Source organism: Arvicola amphibius, chromosome 10 (assembly GCF_903992535.2).
Source record: "Arvicola amphibius chromosome 10, mArvAmp1.2, whole genome shotgun sequence".
Classification (NCBI taxonomy): domain Eukaryota; kingdom Metazoa; phylum Chordata; class Mammalia; order Rodentia; family Cricetidae; genus Arvicola; species Arvicola amphibius.
In genome coordinates this window covers 83,551,175-83,576,214 of record NC_052056.1, presented here as the reverse complement: position 1 = coordinate 83,576,214, position 25,040 = coordinate 83,551,175, and the positions used below count along the sequence as shown (strand labels likewise).

The 25,040-nt window shown below is 53.0% G+C and overlaps 1 protein-coding gene across 1 annotated transcript in view; it reads right to left on the bottom strand.

Moving 5' to 3' along the window:
• Positions 1-474: 474 nt before the first annotated feature.
• Aacs (acetoacetyl-CoA synthetase) overlaps positions 475-25,040 on the bottom strand; it is a 37,794-nt gene continuing 13,228 nt past the window's right edge. The window contains exons 5-18 of the mRNA XM_038346307.2: positions 21,543-21,640; positions 15,679-15,793; positions 15,525-15,606; positions 12,720-12,867; positions 10,006-10,086; positions 9,090-9,214; positions 7,530-7,594; positions 7,285-7,407; positions 5,315-5,428; positions 4,826-4,951; positions 4,072-4,141; positions 3,828-3,886; positions 2,966-3,168; positions 475-1,609 (exon numbers count right to left, since the gene is read on the bottom strand). Coding sequence (XP_038202235.1) covers positions 1,472-1,609; positions 2,966-3,168; positions 3,828-3,886; positions 4,072-4,141; positions 4,826-4,951; positions 5,315-5,428; positions 7,285-7,407; positions 7,530-7,594; positions 9,090-9,214; positions 10,006-10,086; positions 12,720-12,867; positions 15,525-15,606; positions 15,679-15,793; positions 21,543-21,640 — 1,547 coding nt within the window. The 3' untranslated portion in view covers positions 475-1,471. The remainder of the gene's footprint in view (positions 1,610-2,965; positions 3,169-3,827; positions 3,887-4,071; positions 4,142-4,825; positions 4,952-5,314; positions 5,429-7,284; positions 7,408-7,529; positions 7,595-9,089; positions 9,215-10,005; positions 10,087-12,719; positions 12,868-15,524; positions 15,607-15,678; positions 15,794-21,542; positions 21,641-25,040) is intronic.

Below are 25,040 nucleotides of genomic sequence, written 5' to 3'. Positions count from 1 at the left end.
GAAGCCAGGCCTCTGTCACTCACCTCTTCCAGCGAAAACACGTGGGAAGGCTTGGTGGGAACAAGCCAGGGATACCACCCGCCAACAGGTAAGACAGCCACACCAGGGATGACAGGGTACAGTACACAGAGGGGCTGGGTGCTCATGCACCCTGGAGACCAGTACTGCTACCCGTTCTCTGTGGTAGGAAGGTTACATGGGCTGAGTTGGGGTGTGTGGTTACCTGGCATAATCCAGGGAAACTCGGGTGATAGAACTGGACTGAGATCGACACCCAGTCAGCCCGCAGGGAGGCATGAGCTACTGACCTAACATAGACCAGGTCCATTGCTAAACACCAGGAGCACAGGAAGCACCATCATACAACAGTGCCAAGTCATATGACTCCACGGTGCAGCAGTGAGCTGACACCGGTACAGCCGGGCTACACATGGGTGTCAGTCACCTCAGAGAAGCACAAGTATACTGCACATGTACAGGTGTGCATGGCACAAGTTTATTCCATAAAATTCTTCATAGCACTTTTCCCTTATAGACTTAAAATCCAGGATATTTCCAAAGGTTTTACATTGTGCTCAGTTTTAAAAAAATACAAAATGATCAGCAGGATTTGTGACATAACTCCACACGCGAGATGAGAAGCACCGCCGAGTCCTGATGACCAAAGCCTGAGACTCCGTTTACAAGTGCAGAGGACAGTCACAACAGAAGAGCTACTAAGAGGGAGCCGGAGGCCATTTCCCTCTGAGGTCAGGCTGCTCCATCCCCGAAGGACTCCAGGACCCTAGGACACATGTAAGTGGTAGCACAGATGCCACCCAGGGTGCCTCCAGACACCTCAATTACTTTAAAAGATCTGACCTGTTCCAACACTGTGTTAAGACCCAGAGAGGGCTAGAACCCTGGCCAGCAGAGGGGACTTGGCTGGCTGGAGTGTCACTCACAGTTCCCTAGAATGGTGTTCTGGCCATGGCAGACAGTACATGAGCCATCAGCCCAGGGGTCCCAACAGCCATCTGTGAGATGACAGGCATGCTGGGCCAGATGCCCTGGCTTCAGTCAGCTCTGGAGAGAACAGAATGGCTGAGGGAGCCAGGCCAGTGAAAGACAGGGAGTCTAAATAGGATTTCACCTTCATAGAGCAAGACGGGACAGTGGACTCATGAAGCTGAAGGCCACATCGCTCCTCCGGTGTGCTGTTACCAAACACCACCAGCCCCGCACCTGCAAGGCTGTGTGCCGACCTACAGCAGCAGGGCTGAGACGAGCCTCAATGTACCCTCCTGGTCTCTGAAGGCCAGGCACATCCTGGAGCATGGGAGACCTGGTCCCCACCAATGACTTCGAAACAGGAATGCTATTTCCGAGCCCGCGGAATGTGCAGTGCCCAGGGCCATCTGGAGCAGCTGCTGTCTCTAAAGTGACCCTAAGTTCCATCACATGCACGCTGGACGGTGTGTGAGCCATTGACTCAGAAGTCCTGCAGCTCAGGGATGTTCCGGTAAAAGTCCAGGGTCTCAGGGTTGGAGAAGGCACCCCGGTGCTCCACAGCCCTTCCAGCCATCACCTGCTTCACAGCTACCTCCACCTTCTTGCCGTTGAGTGTGTACTGCGGGAAAAGGCGGAAGACAAACAGGAGTGCTTAAACCAGAGGTGACACAGTGCAGCTTGCCTCGGTTTCTACCGACATTCTCTTCCAGAAAGACTCATAAAAGCAGACACACAGTGGCTTCGAACACATGCCACAGCACCTGCAGATACCTTGAGGGGACCTGTGGGAAAGGCAGCGCTGACACAATCCGTGGAACATGCCACGTGATCTCATGCCTGTACCAAAACCACATGAACATGTGGGTGTCTCCAAGGCTGTGCAATGCACCAGACCCATATCCAGGAGCCCTAAGGTGGGTACACCAGGTGCCACATGGCCCTTGCCCAGAGTGACACTACACCTGTCTCAGATGCCACCCCCCTAACTGATCTCTGTTCCTGTGCTTTCTTCAGATGTGAAACAGTTACAAAGTCAGAACTGTCCCTGCCCAGAAGGGTGTCAGTAGGACCAGGCTACTCACTCACTTGCTCACGCACTCGCCTGCTCGCTCACACACTCCTCATTCACACGCACGCACGCACGCACTCATACACTCACACTTACACGCATCCACTCACTCACACACACTTGCTTACTCACAGATTTACTCACTCACTCTCTCACTCGCTCACACACTCATCCACTCACTCTCACGCAGCGTGCACCCCGGGCTCTTCCTCCCCACCCTAGGTGGCTATGAGGACACAGTCAAAACTCTTTCCCAGGTAGAGCGCAGACCACCCAGGTTGTTCCTGGTCAAGTCAGTGACTTGACTACTCCCAGCATGCTCCAGGAGTCTCACCCAGCTCAGCCCAGCTGAGACCATCTCCAAGTTCAGTTCTGCATATGGTTGCTTTGTCTGCACAGGGGCCCCCAAGTCAGAAGCCCAGGGTCCCCCCATCATCTAATGAGCAGCAGCCTACAGGCATGGAATGGCAGCCTCACAGCAATTATGGATAACTGAAGCTCGCACACGCTTGCACACATGTGCACGTTGCACATGCACACCCCTATTCCCGACTCAAAATGTGACTGACCCAGAATAGGGGTCTTCAGGCCCCACAAACCCCATCTCACACCTGCAGCTCCCTGTAGAGCTTACACTCCTACAGCTGCCTGCAGGGCACACTTAGGCCATACTCAGGGGCGGGGCTGCTCTGAGGCCTGCTGGGGTTAGTCCTGCCATCCCCCACTGAGCAATGTTGAGCTACAGACAGCCAGTTGCTCCCCCCAATATGGCAGCCCACAGAAGCTGCTGAAAATACAGTCAGGAGGGAAGACTATGGTTGCTAGGCAACATGGTACCCATATAGAAGTTTAAGAGTAAGCTGCAGTCACTCCAGCTCTCATAGGCCCAGGGCAGAGACAACGTACTGGAATGCCTCGAGTCTCCAGGATGAGGCTGGGCACGTGGCGAGCAGACAGACCAAGGCGGATGGCATCACGAATGCGCTTCACGAGGTCAGGCTGGAAGGTGTGCCCAGACACCATCTTCAGAAACAGGACCACCCGCTCCTCGCCATCCCTGTTGTACTGGGGGACACACAGGCTGTCCTCCACCTCGTCAAAGGCTTCCACTGTAAAAGCAGAAAGAAAACAGCCTCACACAGGAAGCTCTCTACAGACCACTATGCCATGTCACCTGTCAGAAGGGGAGGGCACCAGGGCCACCTGGACAATACTACAGCTGACCTGGACTGAGGGATGACCACGTGAGGGTATATGTCATACATACTAAGATGTCACTGACAGGGAGAAAAGTGAATCCAGGTCATCACCTGGTTATACTGACCTGGCACTCCCTGGGGCTCAGATCTCATCGGCATGACAAAGGAGGCCACCTCCCTAAGAAGGGTTGCTTTGGGGCCTGGGATAGGACTAAGTGCCTAGGCAGAAGCTTTGAGAGTCCCTCAGAGATGTGCATCTGTGTCCTATACAGTGCTGTGTGTACTTCAGCATTCACACACCCTCTCTGTGCCTGTTTTCTTTCCCTTAATCAGAGGTAAGATTAACCAATGTTCTGAGCTTGAAGGAAGGCCAAGACCAAGGAACCTGAACCCTTTCTGAGGTTTTAGGAGGTGCCACAGTATGGCCAGAAGAGAAAATGTATACATGGCAACCCACCCTCACCCCACTACATGGATGTCCACCCTCACCAGCTCTTTGGGAACCAGGGTCCTGGTGCTGGTGGGACCACCCTGGACCTGAGTGAGAATAGCAGAAGACATGCACGAACCAATGTTGTAGATCTCCGAGCTGCCGAAGCGCACTCCGTTGGGGTTGAGGGTGCCATCACTGCAGGGCAAGAAGCACATGGCTGAAGCATGTGGCAATGTCCCAGCCCTCTGGGCAAGCACCACGCCCAACAGCATGGCTCTTCCCCTAGCATCCAGCTGCCACCTGCTGCCCTGTCTCCCCTCACTTCACAGGCCATGTCCCCCATGCGTCAGAGGGAATGGCAGGGGGAAGGGACACCTCACCTCCGGCCCAGCATGACGATGCCTCCTGTCTTAGGGTTGATCCTGCAGTAGTCGCCATGTGCCCAGACACCTGCAAGAAAGGCGGAACACATTAGTCACACTAAGGGATGGACTAGGATACATCCAGACACCAGAGGCAGGGACAGAAGGGAGGGGATGCTGGCCACAGAGTTCACAAGTCCAGGAACAAGCAGTTTGTAGCTGAGCACAGAGCCCAGGGACGGTGAGACAGTGAACTGCATGTGTCAGATATGATGGCACACACCTATAGTCTCAGTACATGTGACTGCACACAAGTAGTTTACACAAAGCCAGCAACCCCTGTGGTGTTAGCAGCACCCGTCCACCAAGACCTCAGGGCTACCTTTTCCAAGCAAGGCAGAAAGAATCAGGGCCATGGAGAGGAGGGCCCTCTACAGAGGAGCATGACAAGGTCAACTGCAGGCATCAGGACATAAGGCAGGGGTGGCACGGGTGGCACATGCCACCTGCTGCACAGCATCACCCTCCATGAGCTCCAGACCTCCCTCCAACTGCCGCTTCCATTGGAACCAGCAGACAAGCCCTGAACCAGGGGGCGGGCAGCCCTCAGCCCTCTGCCCAGTGACTCATGGCTTTGAATGAAGACGTGGGTGAGGGTCACCTGAACCCAGGTACAGATCTTGAGCTGACACTGATGAGATACTAAGAGCCACTGGGAGCTGGAAGCCAAGCCCTAGCCAGGCAAGGAGTGGCGCCAGGCTGCTCCACCTACCCGGGAATTTGGAGAAGTAAGCCTTCCTGTACTTGCTGCCGTTCTCGTCGTTCCAGAAGTGCGTGGGCTGGCAGGGGATGGGCTTGGTGCACACCAGCTCGCCGCTCTCTCCCCAGACGGCCTTCCCTGGCACACAGGGAGAAGACTGAGCCTGGAATAATACTCATGACCACACCCTGACAATGCTCCCTTCCTTATGCTCCTACTTGGGACACAACTTTGCTGTGTGCAGGCCAAAGTGACCTACCCTGCATGCCTCCCCAACAAAATCCACACACAGCCCGACCCCAGATCCCCACTGCTCCTGTGGCACTCCACCTCAACACCTACTTCTCTGAAGTTGGGGTCAGGAAGTTCTTGAGTGCAAACCCCACACGCGGGAAAGAATAGTGTTCCCCTCTCAGGCAGACAAAGAATCATCAGAAGCAAGGGACACATCTATGTACGTGTCTCTTCCTGACATCCCAGAAGAATCAGCGAGCTATTCACCTTCCTCGTTCCAGGCTTCCACGGCCATGCCAAGGTTGCGGGCTTGAATCTCACCCTTGTACACCGGGATGGATGAGTTCTGGCCCATGAAACAGGAGATGATGTCAGTGCCGCCTGCAAGCAACATCAGAGGACAAGTGACCCTCAGGGAATGGTGTCCCTTGGGGACGGGTAACCTTCAGGGTTCCCTGTCAGCAAGATGCAGACCTACCTAGACAAGCACTGCCCATCCCACAGACACATGCCTGACAGCAAGGGCTCACTTGCAAAGAGAGGAAGCAGTGACAGAAACTGGACCCAGTTCTGTATCTGCCCATGTCTGGTGACGTTCTCTCTGACTGGGTCTCCCTACCCAAGGACTCAGAGCAAATGCTCTCAGCTGGTCACATGGAAGCCTAAGACTTAAGACAGATAAATAGGAGCCTCACCTGATGACACTTACACACCACACACCTTCCCACATGCACACATGCACACCTCACACAGACATACACACCATACACTGGCACACAACAAAGTCAGCTGGAGCACAGTGGGGTTGTGGATCCCAGTCAGGAGTCCAGAGGAGATGCACAGAGTCCATGTAGACACCCTGATCCTCACACTATGGATCTAGATGCCCCCAAAACTATGCTTTAAGTATAACCACCTCCTCCTCCAGGTACATGCAGGTGTGGAAGGCCAACCACATGAGTGAGCACACGTCTGGGGCGTCCCTGAATGGAAGCCTAGAGAGGCCACTTCATGAAGTTGTGAAGGTGAAGCCTGAATTGCCTTGGAGACCCAAAGATGTTGGGAGATGCCAGAGCCATGGGACACCTGATGAGGAGAGCCGCTAACAGGGAGTGGAACTAGCCCAACAGGGAGAAGAGTATTGCAGTCAACAAAGCTGAAAGGGGTTGGAGATCTGAAAAATGCTTTGACATCAGACATGGAGATACAGTTTTGGAATGGTAATGTACATTCTGTGCCATTACATGTTGGAAGTATGTGATCTGCTTTTTAACTTTGATTTTACAGGGAACTACAGTTAAGAGATTGCATGAGCTGGGCAATGGTGGCGCACGCCTTTAATCCCAGCACTCAGGAGGCAGAGGCAGGAGGATCTCTGTGAGTTCGAGGCCAGCCTGGTCTACAAGAGGTAGTTCCAGGACAGGCACCAAAGCTACAGAGAAACCCTGTCTCAAAAAAACCAAAGGGGGGAAAAAAAAAGAAAGAAAAGAGATTGCATGAATCTCAGAAACAAATTTGAACTTCAGACTTTTAAATAAATTTGAGACTGTTACAGACTTATGGGAACTTTTGAAACTGGACTGAATGCATTTTTGCATTACGATATGGCTGCCAGCCTTTGGGGGCCAGGGAGTAGAATGTGGTGCTTTGAAGGAAAACGGCCCCCAAAGGAAGTGGCACTATTAGGAGATGTGGCCTTATTGGAATAGGTGTGATCTTGTTGGAGGAAGTGTGTCACTGTGGAGACAGGCTCTGAAGCCTCATACATGCTCAAGCCACACCCAGTGAGTCAGTCTACTTTCTGTTGCCTGCATATCAGCATGCTGCAGCTCCTTCTCCAGCACCATGTTTGCCTGCATGCCACCATGCTCCCCACCATGATGATAAAGGACTGAACCTCTGAAAATGTCAGCCACCCCAATTTAATGTTTTCTTTATAAGAGTTGCCACTGCCATGGCGTCTCTTCACAGCAACAGAAACCCTAACTAAGAGTCAGCCCCAAGGATGCCAAAAGAAGAATCTAGAACTTGAGTTATTTGTGGTTAAAGTCACCCAACCAGGAACCAAACTCTGGTCCTCTTCAAGAACAGCAAGTACTCTCTAACCCTACAACCTGCTGTCACTCGACATACCACTGTGACGATGCTCCTAACTACGGCACCCATCCATGGCTTCCAAGGGCCACCCCACACTTCCCTTCCCCCTTTCCCTCTGCAGCCACTGCTTCTGGCCCTACCTGAGATGGAGCCAAGGAGCACACTGCTTTTGACGCATCTGTACACATACTCGTAGCTCTGGGCTTTCAGTGGTGAGCCAGTGGACAGGATCGTGTGGAGTGTATGGAGGTTGTGAGTTTCCACTTGGGGTAAAAATGACCAGATATTAAAGCAAGCCCACTGCCTTTAGCCAGGCTCACATGCAGGACACAGTCAGAACGGATGTCAGTTCCTGGGCTGGGGACACAGTTGAGAGGCCACTCACCTGGCTTCATGTCTTTCTCCTCCAACACTGACAGCCACTTGGCTCCGGTTCCCAGGATGGTGATGCTATGACACAGAGGAGAGAAAGCACCTCAGGCCTCCTGTAGGTCCCCAAAGCTTCCAAACAGCAACAGACTCCAGCCACAGCCTCCCACCTCCTGCCCTCCTGTTTAGGCTCGAGGCCTGCTCTGTCCCATTATATCACCCTAGCCAAGCAGTTTTATGTAAAATGTTAATGGCCAAGATTTAAAAACACTAGTGGTGGGCCAGCTCAGTGGGTAAAGGTGCTTGTCACCAAGTCTGACAACTTGAGTTTAATCCCCAAGACCCACAGGGCAGAACAAAACCAACTCCCAACAAGCTGCCCTCTGCTACCCACCTCACACTACAGCATGCGCACAGTCACAAACACAATACATAAGTGTTGAAAATGATTAAAAAAACAAAAAACAAAACCCACTAGCAGCGCCTCCTGCTTCCACCATGGTGGTTTCAGCTGGTGGCTGACCATGGCAGAGCAGTTCTGCTGGCACCAGAAGCTGAGCCTCCATCACTGGCAATGGGTTCATCCACCAAGTGCTGGTGGCACACGGTATTTAAAGATCTCCAAAGACAACATTTTCACAATCCCCAGCCACCAGGAGGTGCCCAATTCTGTGTCCTGCCCAAATGTGGCCTCTGCACCTTAGGGCTCTCACTAGCATCCACCACGGGGAGAGATGTGAGCAAGGCCACGGGCAGCCACACCCCTGCAGTATAGCTCTGATGCCTCAGGGAAGACTACAGCAGACAGCTGGCCACTCACCTGCCCCGAGGGACCACTAAGAACTGGCCATGCTGTCCCGGGAGAACTGGTAAGTAAAGCAGGTGGGAATGCAGTTTATTGGCCTCACATCCCACATGTGTCTCCCTGCATGCGTCAGCCTTCTTCTCGAGCCCAGGAACACCCTATAAACAGCCGCCTACACCCTCAGCCCTGCTTGACTGGAGATTCCCTGGAATCACACAGGCTTAGAAATAAGATCAACATCTTGTGCACAATGCTGCACTGACCCTAAAGCCTGTGCTCCACAGTGCACAGAAGAATACAGTCACCACTCAAGGACAAGGTGACATCAACTGATTGACAGCAGCACTTCAGCACACAGTTAATTGAAATATCACCCGAACTCTTCAATACATGTAATTTCTACCGAAAGATAATTGAAGTAAGAATTTAGAAATAAAAAATAGTAAGGAATGGAAGAATGGAGGAAGGGAGAGAAAAGAAAGGCAGACATCTGAAGGCTCTAACTCAGAGGACGAACGCTTGTCTCACGCATGAGGTCCTGGCTTCCATCCCACTGGTGCAAAAAACAAAAGCAAACCCCACTCCTTTGGCCTCTCTCAAAGTTCCCTCCCAGTCTGAGGTCCAGTCCTCCCTCCACAAGCAACAGGCCGAGGGTGGGACCTGTCTTGTCCTCTGTCCCCTCTGCTTCCGGCATCCTCCACACCCTCTCACAGAAAGACAGAGAACTCTGGATCAGCTTGGGTCAACTGAGCAGGACCCAGGGTACCTTACCCTATCCTGTCCACAAGGTCCCACAACACATTGGGTGTCGGGACCAGTGGGGAGCCATCGTACAGGACCAAGGATGCTCCTGTGGCCAGGGCTGACACCATCCAGTTCCACATCATCCAACCGACCTGTCACAAACAGGGAGACCAGGTAAGTCAGGCAGAGGTGCAGGCCGAGAATCCTAGCACTGAGGGCAGTTGGGGAGAGGCTGAAGGACTACAAGTTTGGGGCCAGCCTTAACTACATTGTGAACCCCAGTCTAAAACAAAAAAATGTTCTAAAAGAAAATGACACGCAGGCCCACTGACTACTACTACGACTTGGAGAAAATCTGGGCAGATCTGGAACAAAACACAAAAGTAGGGAAGAATTCCAGCAGGGATCTCCAAATTGGAGCACAAAGGGGGCACCCAAGCTCCCATACATGGACCAGAGGGAAGTCTGAGCAGACTTGCTGGGAACCTGAGTGTCACCCCACCCTAGGGTCAGTATTGGGAGGTGGGACCTATAGCTGATGAGGAAGTTCCCAGAAAGCAGGGAGTAATGATACATGCCTGTAATCCCAGGATTTGGGAGGCTGCAGCAAGGAGGTCAGGGGTTCAAGGCCAGCTTGGTATAGAGAGTTAAGCCCCTTCTAGCCTGAATAACTCAGCTAGATGCTATCTCAAAATGAAAAAAATTTAAGGACTAGGGATGTGGTTCGGTGGCAAAGCACTTGCCTAGCATGCTTGAGGACCTGGGTTCAATCCCAGGCACTGAAAAAAAAACATGAGATGAACCACCCAAGACTCTGCTAGATGCTCTGGAACCTCTCCAGACTGGACAGGAACACCCCAACTCCCAACTCGAACTCTGGTTAGTGCCAGCATTCCATGCTGCTCTAGGCCCAGGAGGGGCAGCAGAAGGCGACAGGACACACCGTGGTGTAGTAGAGCAGAATGTCGCTGCTCATCATGTTGCCGTGCAGCATGTGCTCCTTCAGGTGCTGGATGAGGGTGCCCTGTGGGAGACAGGGAGAGCAAGGCATGGGTGAGACACATCGTCCATCCCCCTTCCCTAGGAAAGTCGGCTGGAGTGCTCTGGCTCTTAGGACCAGCTTCCGTGTTACTCTGCCATCTGACACCCAAGTACACCCCATCCACCTATGAGCTCGCCGTCCCACCCCATCAGAGACACCAGAGACATACTAACTTCAGGAAGAAGAGAAATGACCTTCACTGAGATGGGAGAGAGAAAACTCAAGGGCCAATAGCAGATGTGTCCCTGTCCTGGGGCCCTCCTGAAAGAAGACATCTAAACACAGAACTCAGAGACACCAAGGCAGGGGGGGACCACATGGGACACCTCCCATCAACACACCTTCCACTTTTGGTTTCAGTATTTAATAGGCAACACAATCGCAGGCTTCAAATCCACAACGCACAGCCTGGGAAACACTCCCCCCAGCGCTGCACCTAGCTCCTCCTGCTCCCCCGAGACAGTTCAGCACCCCCCAAACCCTGCACACGTGCATTCCCAGCAGCTCTGGCTGGAGGCTGGAGGGGGGGCTTCCTTCTCAGAGCTGAGTCCAGCTAGCACTGTTGAGTGCCCACTGCCCATCCCTTCACCTTTGGCCTTGGTCTTCCTTTCTCTATACTGAGTCCTCTATGAGATCCTGAGGCAGATTGAGGATGCCACCCTTTGATGCCCCTGGAATAACCAGCTCACTGCCTGGGCCTGGCCCACGGGTATGAGCACCAGGCTTACAGGGAGGCTCACAGGCTATGGAAGAGTCAGGGGGCTGCACAAGACCCACATGTAACACACCAACTCCTGTCACACACACGCACTCAGGAGAGGTCAGATACAAAGCTGCTATAGTCTGGGTGAGAAATGCCCCCATAGGCTCAGAGCTGTGAACACCTGGTCCCCAGCAGGCAGTGCTCTTTGGGAGGCTATGGAGCCTTCAGGAGCAGAAGCTTTGCCGGAAAAAGTATGTCTTTCAGGTTTTAAAGTCTGGCCCCACTTCAACTTCTCTACTTCCTGACTACCAAGTGGCCTTGTGTTCCTGCCACCATGCCTTCCACACCCTTTCGGGACCTGTAAGCCAGGGTAAGCTCTTTTCTCCTCTAAACTGCTTATTGTTGGGGCCTTTTATCACAGCCACAGACAAATAACAAACAGGCCAGTGTTACAGGCCTCTAATCCCAGCACCTGAGAGGCAGGAACAGGTGGATCTCTGAGTTCAAGGCTGGTCTGGTCTACAGAGTGAGTTCCAGGATAGCCAGGGCTATATAGAAAAACCCTGTCTTGAAAAATAAAAAAAAAAAAAAAGAAAGGAGAGAGAGAGAGAGAGAGAGAGAGAGAGAGAGAGAGAGAGAGAGAGAGAGAGAGAAATAACGAACACAGGGTTCAGCAGGAAGCACCTCCCAGAGGCTCCCCCTCCAATCATGATGGACCTGGAAGGAGGAGCAGAGTCTTCCCAAGGGTCACACCGCCATGCACCTGCCTGTCACCCTCAGGTTCTAAGCTCAAAGCAGAGCATTGCCTTTCTCCTCCAGGTCCATCCCCACACTTGTCCTTTACACACCCAGGCAGACTGCCTTCCCTGGGGGAGGAGACACAGCAGCATGGTTCCCCGGGTCGCAAATGAGAGCTCGTTCTTTTATCTTCAGTGCTGGTGCACAGGCTCCCAGGGATGCAGGAACCCAAGTGACAAGCCAGTGATGACTTCTGACCCCATACACCAGGCCTATACTCTCTTCTCCCCAAGTCTGTGTTCATATATTTTCAAGGCAACAAACTCTCTACCATGAATAGTAATATATGCTTGTCATTCCAGAGTTCAGGAGGCTGAGGCAGGAGAACTGCCATGTTCAAAGCCGATCTGGGCCACACAGTCAAATAACAATACAAATAAAAGGTGAGGGAGACTCTCAAATCAGGCTAAATGCTTAGTCAGGTCCCTGGAGATACAAGGGCAGGGTGAGGACAGAGAAAACATGACCCCTCCTATCTGTCCTGAAATGCACCAGGCAGGAGGAACGGCCCTGGCCCATGGCCCAGACCCTCCCTTGTCTGAAGTATTCAGTCATAGAAAAGAAAACAGACTAAGGCCCAGGTGTCTCATGAGTGGCCACTTGAGGATGTGTGAAGACCACTGACCAGGCGAGGAGTGAGGCTGTGGGAGAGGCCGACCTCCTGACATTCAGTCTTCATGTCCTGCCCTCAGAAAGTAGGTGTCCCTCTTGTGAGCCTCCAGAATGACAGCACAGGAAGCACTCGGTGAGTTACTTTTAGCATAACCTAGTGGCTTTTGTCCACAGGCACACCACATCCCTTGCAAGCCTGACGTGCTGGCACAGTCTGTCCTCTTTCCTGCTTGCCTTTTGCAGACGCTGCAAGCCCACCCTCTGGGCTCACAACCCTCTGTGGGCCCACAACCTGCAGTGTCAAGGCGGCTGGCTCACTGGACACATCCTGCCCAAGCTGCAGTATGCTCTACACCCCTGCAGCCTGTCACAGCCACAACAGCCAAGAATGCAGAGCCCCACTGCCCTGGGCCAGCTCCAGGTCTCCTGGAAGCATCCCACTCAGAGAAAAGCAGCACCCTGGGAACTCTGCAGAATGGAAGGTCTGACGACTGTCACCTACCCCGGCAGAGTGCACCATGCACTTGGGTGCCCCTGTCGTGCCCGAGGAGAACATGATGAACAGAGGGTGGCTAAAGGGCAGCTGTTCGAACTCCAGCTGTGGCGCCTGCGCACCTGTCCCGCTTGCCAGGAAGTCATCCAGGAACATGCTGTAGGCAGGAACAGGAGAAACCAGCAGTGAACATTCCAGAATGCCAGAAGAGGCCTACAGATTCAGCCCCCAGCTAGATAAGGCCCAAGATCCCTCCTCATCTACCCTAAGAGCCTGCAGCATTGGCGTGCCCGTATCCACTGATGCTGCCTGGGTATGGAAGCCTGTGCCTGAGGAAGGGAGGGTTGGTCTCCCAAATTCAAGATGGCTAAAGGGGAAGTCACTTAAGATTAAGCGCTGGAGTTTCTTAGTTTCTTGTATCAAGGGTTGGCTCTTTAGAAACAACTCCTCCCCAAGCCTCTCAGCCCCCCCCCCCCATCCCCTCAACACGCCTGGGAAGATTAGCTCACAGAGCCTATCCACTGGCCACAGACCCCAGGATCAGTGTGGACTTCCTTATCCATACTCCACCTCCTGATGCACAGCCCAGGACAGGCGTGCCTGTCCCACAGCTGAACCTGAAGGCTTCCCCACCCTGGGGCAGGGGCAGAAGGGCAGCATCAGGAAAGCAGAGCAACTGGCCCGAAGCCACCACATGCAAATATGTATCACCCTTGTTTATTACATCCTAGGCCTACAGCAGCCAGGAGTAAATATAGGACCCAGAATAAATACAACTAACCCAAGCTGTTAACTAAGTTCTGCCCTGCCTCAGCCCACAGCCACCAGAAGTCACCAGATGTGGGTGGCCCAGAACCAAAGAACAAATGGGAACAGCAGGTCTCCATTTTCTGACAAACCGAACTCTCCCTTCCAAGCCAGGAGGTGGGATATCATTAACCTCTGCAATTTGCTGAGGTTAATGACACTGAAACCCGCCCCACCTGGCAGGAGAAGACATGCTCTGCACTACATAGAGCAGAACTAACCGTGGATGTGGCTCCCCTGACACCCTCACTTTACACAAGTTACTGATAAACAGGGATGACCCCCCAGCTTTCCTCCTCACCTCTGCATCAAGGCCTCGTCAGACACAGCAGGGCTAAATCTAGGGTTACATGAAGAAGACCAGATCTCCTCCACCTGGCTGTCAGTTACTAGGTCAGCAAGCTGCCTGGGTCCAGAGGAAATACCTGGGCGGGCTCACAAGGACCTCATCACATACAGCTGTGGCTGTGGGTGGCCTTCAAGAGACAGAACCCACTGGGCCTCATGGAGACACACTGTTACCTATAGCTAACTATGCACTTGTCCCAGCATTGACCTATTTAATTCACAGAGGGCTGGACCATCAGCACTTAAAGGATAGCAAGAGCACAGACAAGTGAATTACTGTCATGGCGCCACCCAGCTGGGATCAGCAGGAATCACTAAAGGCCAGGGCTCGCCAAAGTGCACTTTGCCCTCAGCATTCTTCCCAGGGAGCAGGGGCCAGTGAAGGACAGACCTCAAGGCCAGTCAGGAGAGCAAAAAATAAACACGAATCTTTTCTATCAAATACTATAAAACCCGTGTTTAGTGTAAGGAATTCAAATCTTAGTATCTCCCCCACCCTGTAAGACTTTCATGCAACTATTTTAATCCCACCCACCCACTAAAACCTTTGTTTACCCAGAGACTCCTACTGCATTCCAGGAACTTAATGATCTGGTACAGGGACCCCTTTTCTCCTTGAACAATGACATTTTCCCCCTTCCTTCTTCATTTCCTATACACTAATTCTTTCCAGACTAGCAAATCCAATGAGACTGTGAGGTCAGAGCCCAGCCAATGGGGAAAGGGCAGTCACCACATGAGTTATCAATGCACATCCTCTGGATCAAAAGTAAAGTTTGCCCCACCCGGACACTTCAGGGAAAGTGTTCCTTAGTACTCTGACTTATTTCTACCAGAGGCAACCATCCCAGATCTCACAGAGAAGCCGCTAGACAACTAGCAACTCCTGAGTACTTCTGTTCCCTCCTGATGGCTGTGCTGTGCCTGTGGGCCCAGCAGCCAGCATTTCCCCACCCACAGGTGTGTCTCATCCCCTGAATCAGACGGCACCTGTGGAGGTCAGGACACAGGCTTCATGTCCTGTGGGGCCCCAGACAGCACCCTGCAAAAATCAGGGGTCCCAATGTCACTCACTGGCTGTCTTAGTCCTCTTCTCACAGAGGACATGGGGTGGGGGTGGAGGGCTGCCACGTCCCCACAGTCCCTCCTCATAGCCTCAGACTGTAACCTGGGAGGTGGGGGGCACCTGCCAGTAGCACGAACTAAGGCTTAACCGACTGACAAACTATGAAGGCCAGAAAAGCAGAGGAGGGATCAGCAGCAGCCAGGAACAAACAGCATTGTTTCCCAGCATCCTGGGAGGCACAGGTTCAAGAACCCCACAGGGACTAAAACCTGCAGGTCCTTGGCCCATCTGCAAAAGGGGATAGAGCCGAAGGGCATGCTCCCTGCCCTAAGCCCTAAGCCACCACAGAGGACACACAATAAGAACAGTGGCCCTGAGAGATCTGCACATCTCTAGGAAGGCAGGCCTGGTGCCCTCCCCGGCCACAGCAAGAAAGGAAGGAAGCTGAAGGTGCCTGTATATCACTGCTATCTGGTCTGGAGAGACTCATCATGGGGGCCTCCCACACTCCATACCACGGCAAGGTTTCAGCCAATGACTTCCCCAACTCAGATATATGGATGGACCTAGTCTGGAGAGTGGTGGCTCCTCACCTGTTGGGGATCTTGGAAATGTCTATCTTCTCCCTTGGGAGGACATAGGGGATCAGCACCACTCTCTGCAGGTCAGGCAGTCCTGAAGGAGGGGTGGACAAGGTCAGACCCAGCTGTTGTCTGTGCATGTACCCAGGGCAGGACCCCCAAGTACCTTTTACAACTCGCTGCAGCTTCTCCAGGTGGCCGTGCTCCTTGCCATTGTAGACAACAGCCTCCACAGAGAAGATAAGCTTTGGCTGAATTTGAGAAAACCGGTCCAGGACACCCTGAAAATGAGAGGAGGGATCATTGGAAACTATAAATGCAGGAGAAGAAAAATGTCAGTGTCAGGACTGAGCAATGCCACTTGTCCTCAGCACCTGCAGCCAATACAGGCAGCCCATGCAAACTCTAGCCACATCTAGGAAGTGATAGCCACATCTAGGAAGTGATAGCCACACCGAGGAAGGCCTCGACATTAAATAGCCCTAAACATGACCTAAAACAGAAAAGGTTCTGCCGGCCCCAGCAGAGGCCCTCACTGCCCAGGCCACCTCTCACCACAGCCCTCCACAAACACAGCCGTCTGCCTTCCAGAAGGGTGTGCGTTCTGTGAAACCTCGGTGTAAGAGGAACCTGCATCCACCTGCAAGTGCTCACATTCTCCTGTAAGCACACACACTGCTCGGGAAGCCCTGGCTGGAGGAGCAGGCTTACCAATAAAACTGTGCACCACGCACAGGGAATTCACAGCCAACCAAGGGTAGCCCCTTCCTACCGCCCATACAAATTAATGTAGACAGGCACAGCCATGTGATGGAGGAGGGTCAGGACCCCTTTGCTGTACGCCCCCAAAGGAGAACAGATCAAAGCACTGAAGCAGACTTCCTCAGCCCCTACCACACCGTGGACGGCCAGGAGGCTACCACCACTGCTAGCAAGGCCAGTGAGGCAGAGAAGGCTCTACCTGGCTGCAGGTCTGGCCACCTACAGAGGGACCATTAGGTTAATTAGAGCCCTAAGTGTGACTGATTAGTTGCTCCAGTGCTCAGTGTTTCCGGAGCTCCCTTTGTGATGCTCAGCAGGAATCGAAAGGGCGGGGTGGGGGGCAAATTAAAGGTGCCCCCCCAGGCTACAGCAGCATCCCCCTCAGCCCAGCAATCTGCCCCTGCCAAGCAGCGCACCTGGAGTTATGATACACCCTAACGCCTGGGTATCTCGTGTTCCGGGACTGAGTTCACCACAAAGCCATCATTTTCCCAAGCCCACACTGACTGATAGCCAGAGCACAGGCACAGTGGGTTCACTCCACCTCCCATGTGCAGGGCACTTGCCAGGGAACCCACAAGAGTCCCCATTCTCTCCAAAATACGAACATGATCAGAAAGTCATGGGGAAACAACTTCTGGTGTCGTTGCTTCTGGTTCTATTTCTAAAAGAGTGTTCACAATGCAGACAGCTCAGAGAAGAATGGGACAGGGCACTGCTGCTCACACCAGCACTTACAGGCTGAGGTGGAGGATCACGAGTTCGCGAGTTCAAGGTCAGGTTGAGCCAGCCAGAGGGTGAAGATGCTAGCCTGACAGCTACCCAAGAAAAAGTGAAAGATAGACTGTGGACCCCACAAAGTTGTCTTCTGACCTCCACATGTATGTTGTGTCATGCATACCACACAGACACAGGATACACACACATAATTATTTTAAAAAATAAGAATAAAACTTAAGAGCAGGGCTGGTGACACACACCTTCGATCCCGCACTCAGGAGGCAGAGGCAGATGGATCTTGAAGTTCAAGGCCATCTTGGTCTACAAATCGGGTTCCATGACAGCCAGGGCAAGTTACACAGAGAAACTCCTTCTGGGGGAAAAAGAAAAAAAAGAATAAAATTTAAAACTAAAAGGAAAGAATTATACTAGTGGACTAGTATAATATAAAAAATCATTGTTGGATGGTGGCGCACGCCTTTAATCCCAGCACTTGAGAAGCAAGGGCAGGCAAATCTCTGTGAGTTCAAGGCCAGCCTAGTCTACAGAGTGAGTTCCAGGACTGGCTCCATAGCTACTGGGAAACCCTGTCTCAAAAAACAAACAAACAAATAAACAAACAAATAAATTAACTTTTATAAAAGTACTATATAAAAAACAGTAAACCTATTTTTTGTCCCAACAAAATAAAATTCTTGCCAAATCTGATTGAGAAGACAGTCACTAGCCCTGAAAGTCACTCACACAGCCCCTTACAGTGCAGCAGGCCATGTCCAAAGTGTGGCTATGACCTCAGAGAGTCTCTGACTGAGGGCCATCACCCCCTGCCCACCAGTAAACGCAAGTGTGAGGGCCGTGAGGTCTTGCCTTCAGAAGGGAGGTCTCTGTGGGGGCTGTCAGCCCTGGAAGTTCACTGAACCCCATTGTGGTGCTCTGCTCAGAACAGAGGGGAAAGGGAGACACCCCCTACCCCCCGGGGGTGACGAAGATCCAACCTCCCTGCTCCACTTTTCCTTTCCCCCATGAAAGTCCCCTTTGCACTCACGACTCTCCCAGGACAGGGCACCAGGGATGACAGCCCTCTCTATCCTCCATCTTTGAATAAACCTGATTCTTCTCCAACCCTTGCCTCCCAGACACTGGCTTTTGAGTGGTGAGTGCCCAGGACCTGGTGCGGCGACAACAGTGCCCAACACCTGTCTCCCTCCCTCATTCACCCCATAAACAAAGGGCTCCCCAAAACTCCAGGACACTGAACACCTACAGCACAGACACAGGGGCCTGTCCTGGTCTTTGCTATAGGAACGTTCAACCACAAGAACATGGACTCTGCCTGCTGTGTAGCTGAGACACAAACACAGATGGAGAGTCCTTGGTTAGGTGGTAAAAAAAAAAAAAAATGGTTGTCAGTAAACACTCATAACAATGTTCGAAGCCCTCGACCTACATGCATGTTCTAAGCTTGTCAAAGTCATGCCCTCCTTTGACTCTCGTGGCATCAGGACTTGGGAACGTTACTGAGAGGAACTGACTTAAAACCTTGGAGCAGAGCAGCCAAGAAGCCAGTGGCACCGCTGGGACTAGAGCTTGACCCCTAGGTACCAGGGCTCCCAACTGACAGGCTGCTCTGTTGGAGCAACACACAGAATAGATGGCAGGACAGAAGTGGGTGCTGAGGGCCCTGGGCAGATCACATCAGCACCTAGAAGGGAACACCAGGCATGGGACCAAGGACAACGTTCACAGAAGGAAGGGCAAGTCTAGAAAGCCCAAGGCCAGAGAGGCTGGGAAGGAGCTAGCCTGGGAGGGTGTTAGCAGGTGGCAGGGTCTTCATCTCAGAAGACCATCTCCATTTTCAACTGGCCAAAAGGAAGACTCAGCAGCCAGAGGCCTAGGGCTCAGACATTGCAGGGACACCCCCAGCCACGGTGATAAGGCCTAAGGTTCAGACAACGCAAAGATACTCCCAGTCACAGTGATAGTAGTCAGATAGCAAAGAAGACAGGCGTTTCCAAGTCAGAGCCTGTAGGTCACAGCCGAAGCTCCCCCCGGCCGGGCAGGTGAGGTAGAGGGCTCAGAGCATGTGAAGGAGCAGTGGGCCTGCTGAGGTCCCAAGAGCTGGGCCAGCTGTCTGTGCTACAATGAACACCCCGCCAGCGCTTGGCAACCAACCAGGTGTTGAAAGCAGTGGCTAATGTTGAGTCACACAGATGGCCACCAGAGTGAGGACAGTGGCTGCCCTATTTCCACTCACATAACCCTCAAGCCACTGAAGCACACTGCAGAATGAGGGCAACAGGCTGCAGGCTGAGCCCTAAGCACGTGGCCTCTTAGAGGGTGGCATCCCTGATGTCTCTAAAATAACAGAAAACAGAAAAAAACCAAGTGGCTGGCAAGTGCGGCACTGAGCAGGTCACGTCCTGTGGCGCAATGGCCCACAACCCACACATGTGCTACACAGAGCACAGAAGAGTAGCAGCAGTCGGGAGACTAAGACAGGCCATGGTGCATGTCAGAGAAATGGACCTGCTCCCCACTCCAGAAACCCTTCCCAGCTGCTTTTCACCCTAAACAAGGGTGGTCAGTGTCGAGTAGGCACAGTCTGAGCAGCAGATTCAATGACTTTGGATCTGCCCAAGGCCACAGTTCATAGGGAACAGATGTGGAGATGAGAAAACACTGGACAGCCAGGAGATGTAAGGCCCTAGACCAGGAGCCAGTAGGCAAGGGGTAGCCTTTCATGAAGCCTTTCATGAAGATGCCATTTATCTGTCCCCTGCCAGGCAGCTCTAGGCTTGCTTCCTGTGTAAGGCAGGAAAGAGGACCAGTGAAAGGAGACCCTCCCTAGAGTCTGAAGCTGAGTGGCTAAACACAGCAGCAGCCTCTGGTCCAGGAGGAGACTGCAGCCAAGGCCCTGCAGGATGGAGGAGACAGTGGAGCCCTGCTGCCCCCTAGTGTTAAGAAACAAACAAACAAGAATTACCCGGCCTGCAGCTGTGACTCCAGATTGCAAGACAAAGAGCCAGGGAACCCACTCACTGGAAACCAGTCCTTTGGAGTCACAGGCCTCTCTCTGGTGGTAACATCTACCCAGGAGAGGGTACTCCAGTCCACTAAAGGGTGCACCCCACCACCACCACCATCGGAAGGCCAATTCTGGAGCTCTGCCTCAGGTCTGCGGCCCCCACACAGGATACTCCAGTTCTGACGACAAAATGCTCTCTCCCTCCTAGTGAGCAAGAGCAGTATTTACTGACCCGACAGTTAAAAGGGTCCCAACCACAGAGGCCTCCTGTGTCCTCTCAGTGCCCATAGGTGCATTGTGGGTCCACATCCAAGGTTCTACACCTCAGGTGGCCAGCCTCATACCCAAAGACCTGAGGGACCCAAGCAAAACAGCACCTAGGGCCACCTTGTTAGAACCTCCTATGAGGACTCCATGGGCCCCAAATAGCTCATTCAGCCCCACAGTAGACCCTGGGGCTGGTAGCCACCTGCAGAGTTTCAATCTAGGCCAACCCTTGCTGATCCCAGACAGTCCAGGGGTTGGTTCTATGTGGGAAAGAACACACGGGGCATCACCTCTGCTCACTGTGCCACGGACCAAAGCGAGGGGCCCTGAACAATCACGCCTCCTCCATGAGAAAATGAAATGATACCTCAAATGCCTCTGCCAAGAGAACAGGACTTTTTTAGCAGATGTGAGTTACATGTTCACCCCTGAAGAATGAGCCAGGAATATACCCCAAACTCAGCCCATGCTCTACCAGTCCAGCACCCAGACCAACCCTCAACTGTTGGCCACACCAACTGACCCACCCTGGGTCAGAGGCACTGGCATCAGGAGAGTGCACATCCTCCTGGCACTTGGTAGTCCATGAGTCCAGGGCCCTACTGACCTGACGACTGTGGCCAGAGAAGGCTTTCCCAGTCACTATAGCACACTCCAGGTGCCAGGGCCACCCTGGACACACCCAGTACACCATGGCTCCACAGAAAGCCCAAGAAGGTTAGGACAGACATTCAGGAAACCTCAGAGTCCCAAAGTCCCAGGCAGAGAAGGCCAGATGACATCATGACACCAAACCAGCAAATACTGTTGCACACACCACCTGCTAACCGAGAAGTGAGAACCAGCAGGCAGGAAGGAAACCAGAACCAGTTTGTTTGTAAACTTCAAAACAAAGTCCAAGTCAGGTGAGGTGGCTTATGCCTGTAATCCTAGAATTTGAAAGGCTAAAGCAGGAGGATTGCCTTAAGCTCAGGGGCAGTCTGAAGTACAGAGTGTGGCTTTGTCTAAAGAAAGAAAAATTAAATGACTCAAAACCAGATCCCTGTTCACGCTGGGTGTGTGTGAGGCTGTGTGCTCCATCAATCAATCCCCAGCACCCATGACGAGATCCTTCCTTGTAGCCTTCCCCTCCCTCTTATGGCTGCCCAGGAAGACACTCAGAGCTCAGCTCAAACAGCCACAAGCTCCAAGGGGTTGGGGAGTCCCCCCCCCCACCAGGGACACTCTTTGGCCCCTCCAACAGGACCCCAACTCACATTCACACCAAAGTCTGGCGACGTGGAACTCCAGATGGCACCAATACTGGCAGCGGCCAGCATGGCCTCCACAGCGTGCGCGCTGTTGGGCAGATAACCTGTGGGAGGGAGGGGGAAAGCTCTGGGTTGAGGGAGTCAAAGCAACAGTCTTCTGGAAGTTTCTCTGAGAAGCCTGAAATATCTGAGAAACAGAGACGCCAGCAAGCGCACTCACCATGCCTCACTGGTCCATTCTCCACACTTGAACCAGGGTGATCCCTACCCTTCCCAGCTCTTCTCCCTCACGCTGTTTGCTTAGTTCAGTCCCTCAAGTGTTCTAGGCGTCTTCCTCCCCGGGGCGTTTGCACTTTGTACTTAAGCACACCCACACAGGCACCAGTCCACATTCGTGCACACCTGTCCTTCAGCTCTTACATCACATGGCGCTTCTTCACGGAGGCCTTCCCTGAGCCAGGCACTTAAGAAACAGCTGTGAGTGCTGTACCAGCCTGACCATGTGTGTAGCACCTGTTTAATGCAGGGCTCTCAGGTGACAGCAAAGACCTCCCCCTGTCTTCATATCTGCTTCACCAACGCCTTTCAGCGCACTCTGCACACCCTAAGAAACATGCTGTCTGGCAGATGGGTGGGTGGAATGAGAGAGGACACGTGAGCGCATGCACAGAGAGAGCTGTGTGTAACCCTTTGGGGCAGAAGGAGGGCAGGCCCCATCACCTAAGAAACTGGTACCATGCAGGGAGTCAGGGAACATCTACAGCCAGAGGGACCACCATCAACAAAACCAGATAGTGCTCTGGGGAGAAAGGACTTCACCCCAGGCCTTGGGAGATGGGCCATAGCCAATGCCCACCTGGGGCTGTTACGACCCTCTCCAGAGAGACACAACAGTTTGTACTTTGCCTCTCTAAGCTCGTGTGTTCCCTGCTGATGAGCCATAGGCACTCCAAGGGCAGGGGTCAAGCAGAGTCCCCTCGAAGAGTCAACTGGTGCCTGGCAGTTGGCAAGGCCACTGCAGAAGTGTTCACTTGCCTGTGAGCAGAACTGAAAAGCCCTGTCGTTGTTACCCAAGGGAGGCTGGACTCACTGCCCAGGGGAGTGCACAAACGGGGACTCCCTGCTGACATGACCAGCAGCCCGCCCTCTTCCCAAGTCATCAGGCCTACCTTGGGAGCCACATTGCAAGCAGGAGAAAACAGATATGATCAGTTTAACGCCCCTCCTCAGCCCTGCAGGCAGCTGTGCTGTTTGTCACTCTTCACATGGGACAATTCACATGGCTGAATGAGAGCCACAGAAGGGCAGACCAAGAGCCAGCCTGACTCAAGAGCCTTGGCTGCTTAAGCCAGTCTCCCCAGGGAGAGCCCAGCCCCGGGATGGGTCTCAAAGGTTCCCTGGCACTGTTACCTTCTCTCAGAAACACCTGTTACAGACAGATTTGAAAAAAATGCAAATGAGGGCTGGCTCACAGCTCAGTGATGGAGGACCCTTGCCAAGCCTCCTGAGTTCCAATCCAGCACCATAAAACAAGCTGGTGGGAAGAAAAACAATAATAAGAAGAGGCAGCTGGGCAGTTGTGGTGCACATGTTTAATCCCAGCACCCAGGAGGCAGAGACAGACAGATCTCTGAGTTTGAGGCCAGCCTGGTATACAGAGCTAGTTCCAGGACAGCCAGGGTTACACAGAGAAACCCTGTCTCAAAAAAAAAAAAAAAAAAAAAAAAAAAAAGAGCTGAAACAGGGCCAAAAAGGACACAAGAAAAGTGATGCCTCAGCTCCACAGGCTGCAATGGCTGCATGCAGCGACACATGCACAAGGAACACAGTTCCAGGCCAGCCTGGGCCACATAACAGGAACCTGCCTCCAAAGACAAACCTCAACTGATGGATGAACTGCTGGCCCGGTCCTCACACGCATTCCCCTAACAGCTATTTATTGGATGCCAGCTGTGTGCTTGGCCTTCCACAGCATGTGTCAGGCCAAGAATGGAAACGGAGCCTATCTTCAGGGACAGACACAGAGCCTGTCCCCAGAGAATGCAGGCCAGACAAACAACATAAAGATGACATCAGAGGCATTAGCCCACAAAGAAGAGTCAAGCTGACATTGGAGATTGGTGGGGAATCTGCTGAAGCATTCATTGCCGGGGTGGCCTCTAGGGAGTTGGTGCTTGTGCACCTCGGTGTGCCAGGTGCAGTGGGGAAACACAGAACTCAGGCAACAGAGTGGGGTGAGCTGGCACAAGCCTTTCCTGCCAACCAGCACAGGCTGTGCTCACTCCATGCCCCGCCCACCACTCCATGCCCTTCCCACCGTCTAAGAAGGAGCTGCAGAGGGCCAGCCCCAGATCTGCTCCCTGCACTGTGGCTGCAGACCCACCCTCTGCAAACACAAGCTGGCATCTGCTGTCAGCCAGTCTCCTCAAGAGAGGCATAACCCTGCCAGAAAATGGCACGTAACCACTCAGATCATCGCCTTGGCCTGTGGCCTTGTCCAACTGTGGGTCAGGGACTGCGCCCCAAGCTGCCTGGAAGAGTGGCTCTCCCTGGGCACACCCTACCCGCCATTAACTAACTGGGTGAAGGACAGCTCCCCACAGGCCGTCCTCCTGCTGGGAAACCAAGGATCTTAGCGGGAAGTGTAAAGCCACCGGAGGGAACAATGGAGTACAGTGACAGTTCGGGAGGGACTTCCAGGCCTGGAGGCCTGCAGATTTCAGTGTGCCTCCTGAACAGCAGTCCCAATAAGCTCCTGGGCCCCAAGTCCAGAGACTCCCTCTGTCCATGCCTTCTGCATTAGGGTTCTGTACATCTTTTGGGGGAAGAAAAGCACTGAGAGGGAATAAGGCTCTGAGCAGCTCTGAGTGGGGCAGGTAGAGGTGAAAAGCCATGACAGGTAAGTGCCGGGCATCTGTCACAGTGCCCCCCTTCCTACAGACACCTTGCTCTCATCAGCGGCAGGGCCAGGGCACAGGCTATGTCTGCTGCCTGGCCCCTTTCCTCCTCCACACTGCCCCGCGGCAACGCTAACGCTTATGTGCATCTGTCAATCTACCAGCTGCACAGACCACACCTGGATGGACATCCTTGCCGCTTTCTGCTCTGGAAACACAATGAAGAGAATTCCTGGTCCCCACAGAACAGTAGGGTGGGGGATTCTTACCTTATCTTTCTTGCTGTTTTATGTTATTATTGACTTTGTTTTGAGGTGTGATCGCCCTATGGAACCTGAGCTGGTCTGGAACTTGCAATCCTCCTGCCTCCCAGATTCTGGAATGATGGGTGCACCACCACACCCAGGACATTCTGCAATTCACACTCTGAATCAGCTCTGACCCGTGTATAAGGCTGGGTGTGCTCTACACATGGCTAAACTTTTTCAAGGCTCCTCACTTTCTGGGCCATTTTGTTGTTTGCTTGGTTTGATTTGGCTTGAGTTTGGTACTAGGGATTGAACCACCACAGCACTAAAAGGCATTTACCAAAGGGAGAGGGGAGGGG